The following is a 13,985-nucleotide window of genomic DNA, read 5'->3' on the forward strand; positions in this document are numbered from 1 at the left end:
ATTTGAAATCTGGGTCTGAAAAGAAAAACATCACCGACGGCCCACCAGATTTACCCTTTACTAACAACTCCTAAAAAAATCAAAGATTGCTTGAATCATGCCAGAGATTCTAATCAATCCACATCTCAAATGAAGATGATGAACTTCTAAAAAGAAAGAGGATGATGACACACAAGATTTAAGTCATATTACAAGCAAACCAACCAGCACTAAGAAAATATACTATAGAAACAGAAATAACAAAGAGAACAAGATCATATATTTATAAGCAGATACTAAAGAGTCTCCTACTGATTGTAGCAGTTCACCATTTAATCCCATGATTTTTCGTGGGTAAGATACAACATATTTAATCACTGAAAACATTTTAACAAGAAAAAGATATGTACACTAGATAGTCGATATTGAGCAGAGCAGACTGGTGAAGGGTGAAAACTATGATACAGCTTACAGTCCTAGTTAGGTTCTCTCACGACATGGTAAAGGTTTCCCCATCTTTCATGAATCGCTCCAACTTTCAGAATCATCTTCTTCGTCGCTCCCAGCCAAGGCCTATTTCATAGTAAGAGAAATCATAAAGCAGAAGTTGGATTGGAGAGAAAGGGACGGGTAGAGTTAATATAAATTGAAACTCACCTGGCGAATAGCTTGTGCTTTTTCCAGAATGGCAGTAACTCTCAAATTGCTTTTAACAGCTTGAGTATTGGGTCTTGTTGCTACTGTGGGTTTCAGATTGAATGACTAAAAGAAAAACAAGGTGCAATTTGCATGATCAGAAGTACTCTGGAAGACTACTCAGAACTCAGACAAAATACTAAGGTGGATTTCTTTTATTATCCGAGTCTGCCTCGTTTGCTTTTGCCCTATCTGGGTCTGGCTTGTTTTGGTCAGGAGCTCAACAGTCATTTATAGTAATTCAGACAATGTGCTCCTAAATAACTTACTCTATCTCTGACCCAAATGAACCCAAAATCAGCCCGATTGAGCCATTCGGACAAGTTAGAATCACGAGCTAGATACAAATAAAAAACCTAACTCGATCAATTCAGAAATCCAGTCTGATTTTATATCTGAACTTCAAAAACGAAAATAAAAAACAAATAAACACCTAAAAACAAGAAAATTCTAGTTACCTGCGCCCTTATCTGTTGTAGCAATGAATCTCTTTCATCCACCTTTGGCTCAACTTGAGGCTGAACCAGTTCGCTTACCTTCCTCAACTGCAAATCATTAAATAATTCAACTCTTTAGAACCAAAATGTACAGTAATTTATGAATTATCAAAAGGCTTAATTATATGCTAGACCACAGTTACCGTGCTTTTATCATGAGAAGCAACCGCTTGTATGAGAGGGTCTCGTGGTCTGTGAAGCCAGACTTTAAGATTTGCCTTTGGTTTCTCTTCCTCAAACGGTGGCATTACATATAGTTTAGGTTGCCACATCATTCCTTCTTCTAAAGATAAAGTAACATGTCGAGTTATTTCGTTTTCAAGAGTCCAATGTGGGTTCTCTTTTTCCATTGTAGATGATGGTTTGAAATGATAAGGGTGATAATCCTTTTCTTCCTCAGAATTTAGGAGAGTATCTCCAAGCTTCTCATCTTCTCTGTCTTGTATAAATTGTAGTGAGTTTAATGGTTGCTCCATTTCTTCCTCTAGATCAACGGAAGACTGTTGAGAATTCATAACTCCATTAGTTGGTAAAGAAGCCAACTCATTAGTATCTTGAGGTTTCTCGAACAAGTTTGAAGGTTGCACTACTTCACCATCCAAATATAAGGAGGAGCATTGAGCCTCCACATCTAAATTACTTGGAGGGATAACGCCATTAGAAAAAGGAAGGACCAAATTTCTCTCTGAATCAAGGGAACAACTTGGAGATTTCTCATTGTCTGTGGGTGGTGATAGGGCTGGGCTCAGAGATTGTTCTAGTTTAGCCTCTAAAGTATGGAAATCCTGAGTGCTCTTTTCATCTCCAACCATTGTTCTTGGTAAGGGGAGTGGGTTGGGACTACTGTTGACTAATTCTCTGTCCTCGACACGATTAAGAAGTTTTTCATCCTTCACTAAGAATGGGTTCAGAGGCTGCTCAAACTCCCCAGCTAATTCAGCAAAACCACATTGACCTTGCTCACCTGTAGTTAGTACTGAGCAAGGATTAAGACTAGACGGAGCCATATCTTTCTCTGACACAAGAGACCGTTGTCGAGTCTTACCTATCCTCCATTCTATAGGTGGAAGAGGTGGAAATGGTGGAATCTCCATAAGATTAGCTTCAAGATCAGGTAAAGGAGTATCTAATACTAGCCTTGTACTCTTTGGTTCGGACAATTGTTGGTGGGTTGCTCCATGAAGAAGGTCGAAACTGGGGAAGTACTGAAGGGAACTACCAGATGGCTCAGAGCAGCCAACTCTCTGGCTAGCAAGTACTTCCAAGAAGTATGATTCTGGTAGCTGTCTGAGATGTTCAGACGACAAATACCCCAAAGATCCGTCCAAGAAATGATCATTACAAGTGACGGTACTCGGAAGTTGCAATGTGTCACTTTCAGGAATAAACAACTTGGTATCCTCTTCATCTGCAAGCAAAGACTCCTCGATAGGTCGATTATCTTCTAACTCCAAGGCTTCTCTAAGAGGAGCTCCTGGCTCCAGGAGAGAATGGGCCGATGAAGACTTGGCATTTTCTACACTTGTGGAAACATCAGTCCGAGATAGTCCCAACTGTGACTCTCTCTCATTTTCCCCATCCTCTGCATCATCGAGATGCAAATGTGTTTGGTTTTCAACCACCATCAAACTATGAACAAAATTGGGTGCCAAACCAGGACTGGATTTTGACTCCGGAATAGAGAGCAGTGGTTTGGAATCCGAAAGGGGAAGTCGTTCCGGGTCCATCACTGCTTCTTGTGAATCTGAACCAGAACAAGATGGTCTAGGGCTTCTCATTTCATAAAAACTCGTATCAGCTAACTCCAAATAAGCCTCAGTTTCTGGTTCCTGGTGTGGAGTTGGAGATACTGCAAATCCTCCAATATCCAAGCAGGTCACATCAACTGTTGTTGAAACAAATTCAGATGGTGAGGCCTCATTTGTTATATCCAGACCTCCCAGATCTACTGAACCACCAGTCCTCGAATTACCTTCCACTACTGGTAAGTAAGCATTCTGGTAGACACACTTCACGTCATCCACCTCGCTACCCTTGGGAGAACCAAGTGAACACCCAGACGAGGATATGGCACTGAAATTGTTTCCAGGGTTTTGTTCTGCCAGATCATTAAACTGTTTTTCTGAAGCCAAACCAACAGAAAGTGAGTAATCCAGATTCCCATTAATCAAATCTTCGTGAGAACAATTACCTTCTTCACATTCTTTCAGAGGCATTTCTACAATAACATCATTGTTGTCCCTCTGTTCAATATTCAACTTTGGAAAAGTAGGACGATGAAGGAAATAATCAGAAGATTCACTAGGAAGCCCTATATCCAGCACTCCTGTAGATTGAACCTCCATAGACATCGCAGAGGACAAACAGTCTCCTGACTGAGAAGGAAAATCTGAAACACCTCTACAAGGTAGATCACTACTTATGTTGTCTTCATCTTCAGGATTTGAAGAAGACCCTAAACTATCAGCATTTGGAGATTCTTTAGCAAATTTACCGGAGTGGGTAGAAGTTGAATCCGAGAGAGGTGAATCACAAGATACTGCTCCAAATGCAGATCTGTAACTTGGGATCTCAGATGCTTCACGAAAATTGTCATTGGAATTTAAATTCCCCGAACAACTAGTTGCAAGCTTCGCAGAAGATATATCAACAAATCCCGTGAATGGGTCTAATTTTGCTGCCACATCATCATCCAACAAAACATTCTTAACTGAACTACTTGGACTATCAGAATAAGAAAAACTAGATCTTCCTCTTCTCAATGAGTTGCTTCTCTCATCTGATGCACTAGAATTTCCAACCGAATGCGAATCTGAAAAACGATTTTGAAGCTCCTGTTCTTCACTGCTGCTGGAACCCATCATCTTCTTCTCAATGTGAAAGAAGGTTCGCTTATTTGTTAGTCTACATTCACTGTCAGTTTCAATTTCTGATTCCAGGGTGGCAAGGGCATCCAAGTAAGTGTCAATCTCACTGGTTACATCATCTGATCGATACCCATCAGCTTTTCCTTCAGTTCGACTAATCCCAAAACCAATCTCTTCCTTCTTATCATCCACTTTGTAGAAGTTAGAGGTCCTTACAGTCAGCTCTTTTAAAGTTGTTTCCTTGATGATATCCTCACCTATATCATCCTTGCACATTTCTAGGATTTTTTCCTTTCTCATCGGCAATTGGTTGTCTGGACTTCTCGTGCAGAGCTCAACTTCATGACCCACATCGTCATGCATGGCTGAATGAGCCTCCAAAAATCTCTCCATGTAGCTTTGGCCATTTATTGTGTCAAATAGGAAACCATCCAATTGCCTTTTCTTCAGTTTCAGACGATTCAACGGAACATTTATGCTGGCCTGGTTAAGTTCTTCCTCAAACAACTGATGCGATCTGAATCATCACACAGCGTCTTAGTAACCAAAATTAATTAGTTAAAACTACCAAGAAAGATAGATAGATAGATAGATAGATAGATAACACTGGGACAGACAAGAAACCTGAGGCCCTTACTTGGCATGGGTTTTTGCAAATTCTTCGGGTGGTTCTCGGGTCTTCCAATTTGATCCTTTTCTCTGCAAGAATGAATTGAAAATGACTGCCTGTTATAGATCTTAGAGGAAAATGTTTGCCTCACAGTTAAACTTTTAAACTCATCAAATTTGAGAGTTTTAGAGCAGTATGATATTTTGTGGATCATCCTCGAACCCTTAGCTCATCTCTGTGGAGGGCACAGTACATGCTAACGTTTCTAGCAATGACTTACCCTGGCTTTGCGCTTCATTTCGTTATGAAACTCAGCTTTTGGTGACTCGGAGGAAGAAAAAGCCGCTTTAAAGACTGAAGGATCAGAGTACCGTTTTAAACATGTCCCAGCACCCCCAGTGTCAAACCTAAGAGAAGGACGACAATCAATAAGATTCAAAATAATATGCTGCCTGAGGGAGGAGGAATGAAGTTATCGTACCTGTCCAACAAAAATAACCGAGGTGGACCTCGACATTCTTCGTAAGAGTCCATAACAGATCTAGGCAATTCTCCTTGAGCAATTAGATTCTGATTATCTCGGGAACTTGAAGGATGCCAGTCAATGCCTTCAATCATGTATCAACAAAATAAACACCTTCAATCATTTTAATTAAGGGGACAAATTTCGACCATAATAACCTTTTCCTGACGAGAAACTTAACATTGCATATATATGTTATTGAACCCTTCAATGACGAATTCATGCATAAAAAAAAAACATTTCCTAAATAATTAAAATTTCAGTATATCTGATCATATCGAATAAAAATAGATGGTATCAGCGTTTTAAAATTTGGTCAAGGCATACGCCTTGAGGCGCGCCTTGAATCAGTTCGCTGCCTTCGTGCCTTGATGTGTACGCTGTTTTCATACTCAACAAAATGTAAGCATTTTCTTTGTGAGGCGTACGCCTTGATGCAAAACGCCTCAAGCCTGAGAGGTATGTCTCACAAGATGGCTATGTTTAAACTGAATTGCACTTGTCCCCAAGGTTTCTTTTCAATCTCTCATCGGGTCTCTTGTCTTCTTACGGAATTTCGAAATGAAAATGTCATCATATTCATATATAATGCTCTTGTTCCTTTCGAGAGCTTTGGAGTTTTTGCTAGTACGCGACATTAAAAAATTGCTGTTTTGGTTATTAAACACCAAAGACTTTAGATTATAATAGCAAAGAAAAAACGAGTATGTTATCTTTCTATACATTTGGTGACTTTTAAACAAAAAATGTATGCCTTTTACGCATCACGATGCCGTTTCACATCTTAGGAGCCTACCGCCCTGAGGCGGAAAAAAGTTTTTAAACATTGAATGGTATAAGAGAATATAACCAACATATCTGAGGGTTTCTCCTAATTTATATATTTTGTTGAAATCTCCCAAAATCTCTTCTAATGATCAAATGAAATGCAAATTGCAACAAACAAGTGCACAAAATGGCATGCCACTTATTTCCTTCCTTCGCCAACAAATAGCAAATTGTACACAATGTGCAGGAGAATAGTGAGATGAATTACTGACCATCGTTGTATAGGAAAAGGGAATGATCAGTTTGTGAGAAAAATGCTTTCTCCACAAATGGGAACTCTGCCTCTAGTTGTTGGACACGAATCTTCAGTTCATGGCCCCTAGATGCAGTGGCTATCACGTCTTCATGCAGGTCGTTGAATATTCCAGCAGCGAATCTTGTGCACCAAAAAGAAAATCACTCATCGAAAAAATGCTAATAATATTAATGGTACATTGTCGGGAATGGTACAATAAACCAATAAATAAAACATATAAACACAATAATTCTTGACAAAAGATCCTTTCTTTCTTCTGATTTGAGCAATCAAATAGAAAGTTCAAACTTGAATACTCAATGGCTGGCCTATCTTCTCCACCGAAGTATGCATATATAAAGTGACTATACTGAAGTGAGAAATAACGAATAAGAGTGAAGAAAAGACCTAAGATAACTCATATATTTGGATTTCCATAGTCCAGACAAAACCAACAGGCAATATATATATATATATATTACATTCTTGGTCATAAGAGTACCCTTTGTCCATCTGAGACTATTTCCGCATGCCGCCATACCTGTGGCATTTTTTGAGCCTATCAAGGGTTCTCTTGTTGGCGGACGTGGAGCAGATGTTGTCATGGGCTTGTCAATGTGGACCTAGCTTTCTAATCAAGATGTCAATAAACATACTACTCAAAACCAATTGGTAATGGCCAATGGATGGATTGTATTCTTGGTTATGAGAGCAATCTCTATTCATGTGGGACTAATCTCCCAAAAATATCACCAAGAACGCCAGTCTGAAATAAATTATGCTCTTTATGGCTTAGAAAAACTCAAAAATTCATCACCAGGAAGACAAATTAGAACCCTTACTTCTATCTTTGAGTTCCCCAAACACTAAACTAACTAAAAGTACCAAGAAATTAAACTCCTCTACATCCAAAACACTAACCTAATTTCCTAAATTCCAGACTGAACATACAAATAATGGTTTAGATCAATGATTCTCACAAAAAATCAAACTCTTTAAAAGTCTTCAATTACTCAAAAATTAAGTACCCATCACCAAGAATCTTCAAATTTTGAAACTCATGACCTCTTTCAACATTCTAATTTCAAAACACTCAAAACAATCAAAAAGGAAAGAAATAACAGAAGAAGAAGAAGAAGAAACTCACTCAGCAAGGTCTCCTAACTGACGCAAAACTCCAACAAGTCCAGCCATTGAAACACCTTCAAGAACCGCTTCTGGGTCATTCTTATCGGCGACTTTATACAGCTTTGGATCCCCCAAGCAGTACTCATTCCTTAACAGGAACTTAGACAATGGCATTTCTTAAACCACTAACAGAAACCCTAAGTTTCAGAAATTATCGACTTCCACCATTAGAGAGTGTGTGAGAACTGAGAACTGAGATGAAGAATGAATTTCAATAGTATTTTTTTCCCCTTAAAATGCGCCTTCTCTGCAAATGAAGCGCACGTTAACTCCGTATAAAATGGACACTTGCACGTAAAAATGGAGTGACCACTTTATTGGTAACAATTTTGGAAAGCCAAAATCTATAAAAGACATCATTAGTGTTTCGATGTTTCGCTATTAATACATAAGATGACAAATTTAAGAAATCTCCACCGTTCATTTTTAGTGGACCACCGAAAGTTTGTAATATCTCACGGTTATCTCTTTCTTTTGAACTTCTTTGGTAGATCTACCAAATCTAAGTAACATTTAATGTATACCTACTACTTAGTATTTCATCTAGGGTGCAATGACCCCTGGCCAAACTGTTGTAGGTCCCCGGAAAGAGTCCAAATTGTGAGAGGTCCTATGTGTAATCTGAGGGCCTACATTACTTTGGAGTTTGGACGGGGTCTTTAGCCCTACCTAGGAGCGGAGCCAGGATTCAAACTTAGGCCTGGCTAGCCTAGAAAACATGGACTAGGTCAGATACCAAAATGACATGTTAAGTTAATAAATGACATTAACTGTTACTTAAAAATGTTCTATAAGTAACAGTATATCTTAATAATTTTCAACAAATTAAAAACCTTTATCTTTGTATAAATAAAAGTGTGTGTCTAATATCTGCGATTTACACTAATCCGTACGAGATCACTATTAGAAACAGAAAAAAAAAAAAGTACTTTTCGATTACTCGGCTACTTTTTACAGACTTCTATATTTCTTTAAATTTTTTTATTCTTCAAAAGTAAATGACTAAAACCTCTATTAGATATAGCCACATTGTCCTTCTTCACAACCTTACCTTATAATGTAGAAGAAAAAGAAAGAGGTGAAGAAGATCTCTATTTGGTAAACCATTTTTTCACAAATCACAATTGTTATCTAAAGCTCTGAACCATTTGATTATTAGGTCTAGAATCCAAAAGGTGGAGTTATAATTTTATTTTGAAAAAAAAAAAGATCTCTCTCTAAACACTTCAGCGAAGGGGTATCCCTTCGCCGGAGGTAGGTCTGTTGAGGAACTTTATGTTTTTTATTTAATTTTATTTTGAAAAATATTTATAAGAAGGGTAGTTCTGACATTTACATTAAAAAAGGGGGCCATATTTGAATTTACGAAAAATAGGGGGACATAAAGGAAGCTGGTCACAAAGTAGGGGGACAAATACGAATTAACTCTTTTTTTTTTTGTTGAAATATAACTTAAATAACTAAAATGTAAGAGTGTGATTACAATACATATTAGAAATAAATTTTAAAATGTACTTTCAGAATCTATTGCTTTGGTTTTTACTAGTCCATTTGGCAACCTTATCGGCGTGGATATTGTGATGTCTGACTATGTAGGAGAATTAAATACTGTTAAACTTGGGAATAAGAGTTTTGACTTTCTGGATGTGAGTTGCAGAATGCCAATGTATCGTTTTCCTGGAATCGTGCAGATGTTGGATTAGACTTTGGTTGTCACTTTCGAAAATGATGTGCTTGTAGTTATGAGTAATCGCTCATCGGACTCCGCATAAAATGGCTTTGGCTTCACTTCTTCGCTCGAACGAACTCGAAGAGTTAACATGAATCATAACTTCTTTTTTTTATGAGATAACATGAATCATAACTTAAAATTTGAAAGATAAATAGGGACAAAGTACGTTTGGCCATTTAGTTGTTCATATACTTCGAAAATCGAGACTGCATGTTGCAATTGCGGTAAAAGTGAAATCCATTTTATTGTGTTAGAAGATAAAAATAAAGTAAAAATAAACTCGCAGGTTTCTTAGGATTGCTATAAAAATCATAACATAGCTTTTAGAATCCATAATGTTTTGATAATGAGAATTGTACGACTTATTCAACTCATGTATTTATTTATGGTGTATCAATGTTATATCGAACGTGATGACTATTGGAGTCCATAAAAAATAAAAGATTAATATTAGTATATGTTTTAGATTTTGATATAAATCGGTGTGAAGTTATCCTAAACATTACATGAACTTGTGGAGTGGAATTTAAAAAAGAACAATTCAACATGTTAGGTGTCCAGTAACTTTTTCTCCACATGTATATTTGTGAGGGGATGTAAGAAAAAAAAATTATATTGAAATGACTTAATATTTCTACCTATTACATAAGTTTTTTATAAAGAATTTTACAAACGAGAAGTTTAAAAATTTACAATGTGAGACAATTTTAGTATTCTTCCTCAAACGAATGATTTTTTGCTAGTGAAATATTCATTAGTTTACTAAAAAAAATGATATTGTAAAAACTGACTTGTAGTCCCTTGATATAGAGTGGAGGCATCATTTGAGGCTGATTTTTTTAATTTGTTCTCTGTATGTATCTTGTATTCTTTTCTCTTATCTCAATTGTCTTTTTTATCTTTCCAAGAGTTTTTTGACAATTACCAATCATTATCCGGTTTTGTCCAGTTTTGACAATTACTAACTATTGCCCCTCGTAAATGATTTTTACTCCAACATCATCAATTGCAATAAAATTCTAGCCCTTGATCCACTTGATTTTATTATTGGTGTCAAACACTAGCAATCATTATTCTTGGTTTTTTTCATTTTTGTTCATTTGCTTCTTTATAATTTAAATTTCTCTTATCGCCTATTCATTTGTTTACATTCAAAACTAACTGAACAAAGTAACTAACTAATGGAGTAAAAGTTTGAGAGTTCTCAACTTGTATATAAGACGTATTGGCATATCAAGAAAGAAGAAAGGAAATAAGAGAAAAATATCATGAATGATTTATTTCTATATTTGTACATATTCCTCTAAACCTAATGTCACACTATATATACAACTTGTTCATAATATAATTCTACCTTTTCCATTGCAATCGGTTCCCATAATTTTGCAAGATTATTCATTTCACATGGTATCCCGAGCATAACTTATTAATCTACACGATATTATCATCTTCATCGATTTATTGGTTCTCGATTTTTTTTCACACTTCCCACATCGATCAGGTCAGTTCTCTCCATCTCTCTTTACCATCAAAGTTCAATTTTTTTTGCCTCATTCACAAACATCAGACCTTACTGGTCTGATTGACTATGGCACCCGACTCATTAGTTTTAAGAGCTTCCTGGTCTGATTAACTATCGCACCAGACTCATTAGTTTCAAGAGCTTCCTGGTCTGATTGGGTTCTCTGCGACCTGATTAAAAAAATCGTGAAGGGTTCTTTGCCAGTCATTGGTGACGTGTGACGATGGTCGACGACCTCTTTTACCGTCTTTTCAGATCATCGATGACTAGAACAACCCTCTCTGATCAAGTTATCCATCAACTTAACATCTTCACACACATATCAAACAACTTAGAGAGAGACACAATGTCAAGTTTTCAATCAACTAAACCTGTTCTTGAACACTAGATCGATATGATTAAACACAGAGAGGAAATTTGGCCGAAGATTTCGTCGCCCCTTTATCTTCGAACCCACTGGTCTTCCCCTTGAGGACATTGATTGTAGACCTCACTTGTCTTCTTCTTTCTTTCCAACAACCATCGATCAAACTTTAGATTTGCCTCCATTGTTGGTTGCTTCTTTAGTTGGTTGCCTTCATCGAACCCTAGATTTCTTATTTGAGAAAATAACATGCTACTTTAATTTGGGAGGCACGATCTAGTTTACTATTGGCTTTCTTTTTAGGTCTTAAGCATAACTGGGTCACATTTATTTGATTTCTTGTTGGGTCTGCCCATTCAAGCTTCGACCCGACATTCATTTTTAAATAAACACCTAACACGTCCCACTTCGATTTGGGCCCATCCAACATGTTCCTTCGATTGTTTTGATTCAGATTTCACCCTAGTTTGACTAAGGCTTATCTTGTGTGTTTGTTCATTTTATTCAATTAATCGTTATCTTATTTTCTCATTAATTATATTTTAATTAATTGTTTTTCTGACTTCGTGTACAGTTATGACTTCTGAAGCTACAATTCCCTCGGACACTAATGTCTCTGATGACTCTTCACCGATCGAAATGAAAGCCTCGTCCTTGGTCAATTCTGAGGCCTACTATATTCATCCATCCGATAACCCGACTGCAGTGTTTTACTCCCCAGAACTTTCTGGAGATGATTATGCCCAATGGGTTCATGGCATGACCATTGCCTAGTTGCCAACAATAAACAAGGTTTTCTCGATAGCTCTCTTCCACAACCCACAAACCCTACTGCAGCTACCTTATGGACATGTTGTGATGTTATGGGTTCTAACTGGATTATGAATTTTTTGTTCCCTGAAATTCGTAAGAGTTGTATGCTATGCCCTTCTGCTCTTTTGATTTGGAAATTCTAAAGGAACATTATGCTAAATCTATTAACCTGTACATGTTCCAAATTCGTAAAAACATCGCTACAATTCGCCAATGTACCTTGACTGTAACTCTTACTTTTCCAAACTGAAGTTTCTCTAGGATGAACATGACACAGTAATGCCTCTACCCCCTTGTGTTTGTGGTGTTGGTAAGCGTATGCTTGAATATGTTAACAAAATCCGCATCATGGAATTTCTCGAAGGCCTTCATGATCGTTTTTCTGTTGGTCGGAGTAGCATTTTACTTCTTGATCCCTTGCCCCCTTTTGATAGGGTGTATATTTTGATTAAGCAAGAAGAACAACAACAACAAGCTGGTGCTCCCTTTGATTATTCGACTATCGTTGCCAAGGTGACTGCTTCACAGTCAGATCCTCCCAACCAGGGTAAGATTCTTTGTCCTTATTGTGAGGCTTGTGAACGACACAGTCACACTATCGACCGTTGCAACAAAAATGTTATATGCGATCACTGTAAGAAAGTTGGTCACCACGTTGAACGGTGCTTCATCCTTCATGGAAGACTTGATGATTACGAAGGAACTAAGCGATCTTTGGCAATTTATGACCCTTCTACTTCGAGTTATTCTCCCGCTCCGTCTCTTTCTAGAGAAGACTATGATAAAATCATGTCCATAATTCATGGGTGTTCCTCTTCTCAGCCTTATATGACTACTTTGCTGACAGGTAAATCCCTTTTCTCACTTTCTCATTCATGGATTATTGATAGTGGTGCGTCTAATCACGTTTGTCCCTCATTGAGTGTTTTTACCTCTTATCAAACTGTCCCCCTTCCCTTTATGTTCAAATACCTGACAGGAGCACTTTCTTAGTTTAACATGTTGGCAAAGTTGTTTTTCTGACTCTATGTACATTGAAAATGTATACCATATTCTAAGTTTTTAATTCAACTTAATTTCTGTTAGTCAATTAAGTAAATTTCTTAATTGTTCTATCACCTTTAACCACACTCGTGGTGTTTTTCAGGCACTTTCGACGAATTGTCTGATTGGTCAGGCTGGTGAAGATGAGGGGTCTTTACTACTTGCGCAGCATTTTTTCAGTACTTGCTTTCAAGGAGTCGCTCGACGTTTGGCACCGTCGCCTTAGACATCATAGTTTAGGTCGTTTGCGTTTTCTTTCAAAATGTTTTACGGAGTAATTTTATTTCTTGTCCTCATTCAGACAATTGCATTGTTTGCCCTATGGCAAAACAATCCAAGTTACCTTTCAATAAGAGTATTTCTGTTAGTACTTTTCCTTTCCTATTAGTACATGCTGATATTTGGGGACCTTTTCCAGTTCCCTCTAGTTCAAATAAACGTTATTTCCTCACTTTAGTTGATGATTTTCTCGTTACACTTGGACTTTCTTAATGGAGTCTCAGTGTGAAATAAAGTCTTATTCAGATTTTTTTTCTTCAACTTCACAATTAATCAGTATCAGAAATACATCAAATAGATTTCTTTTGACTTGGGTCTTCCCAGCACGTGCCCTGTTCAAACTTTTTGTTCTGATAACGGAACTGAATTCTTAACCAAGGACCTTCAATCCTGGTTCTATTCAATTGGAATTATTCACCAACGCAGTTGCGTATACACTCCTGAACAAAATGGAGTAGACGCGCAAACATCACCACTTACTCGATGTTGCTCGTGCTTTACGTTTTCAATCCAATCACCCCCTTTTCTTTTGGGGTGAATGCGTTAAAACGGCTATGTATCTTATTAACAAGATGTCTACCCAGCTCCATTCGAATAAGTCTCCTCGTGAGCTTTTATACGGTTCCCCGCGTGATTATCAACTTCTTAAGGTGTTTGGTTGCCTTTGTTTCACCCATAACGTTCATGCTACACACAATTTTGATAAATGAGCATATTCGTCGGGTAACCGGTTGGTAAAAAGGGTTACACCATTTATGATTTGGAAAGCAAGACTATCTATGACTCGTGTGATGTCCGCTTCTTTGAG

At 37.4% G+C, this 13,985-nt stretch overlaps 1 protein-coding gene across 1 annotated transcript; it reads right to left on the reverse strand.

Moving 5' to 3' along the window:
• Positions 1-237: 237 nt before the first annotated feature.
• On the reverse strand, positions 238-7,800 carry LOC147568555 (protein SCAR2-like). Its single transcript, XM_086654968.1, has 9 exons — positions 7,383-7,800; positions 6,213-6,376; positions 5,131-5,257; positions 4,930-5,056; positions 4,677-4,738; positions 1,316-4,556; positions 1,134-1,220; positions 637-741; positions 238-552 (listed from the first exon to the last, which is right to left on the reverse strand). The coding sequence occupies exons 1-9, from the start codon at positions 7,535-7,537 to the stop codon at positions 499-501; spliced, it is 4,122 nt and encodes a 1,373-aa protein (XP_086511094.1). The 5' UTR covers positions 7,538-7,800; the 3' UTR covers positions 238-498.
• Between the last annotated feature and the right edge of the window lie 6,185 nt (positions 7,801-13,985).

The sequence above is a fragment of the Eschscholzia californica genome, unplaced genomic scaffold, assembly GCF_041429995.1.
Source record: "Eschscholzia californica isolate CP2 unplaced genomic scaffold, dmEscCali1.0.p SCAF_1, whole genome shotgun sequence".
NCBI classification, from domain to species: Eukaryota; Viridiplantae; Streptophyta; class Magnoliopsida; order Ranunculales; family Papaveraceae; genus Eschscholzia; species Eschscholzia californica.

Bases quoted from the DNA above. Each gene is read 5' to 3' on its own strand.
- LOC147568555 (XM_086654968.1), bottom strand. From the start codon at position 7,537: ATGCCATTGTCTAAGTTCCTGTTAAGGAATGAGTACTGCTTGGGGGAT. The intron at 6,377-7,382 runs GTGAGTTTCTTC...TTGGTGCACAAG, and splicing joins CAGTTAGGAGACCTTGCTGA to ATTCGCTGCTGGAATATTCA. The intron at 742-1,133 runs GTAACTAGAATT...TTTTTCTTTTAG, and splicing joins TACAACAGATAAGGGCGCAG to TCATTCAATCTGAAACCCAC.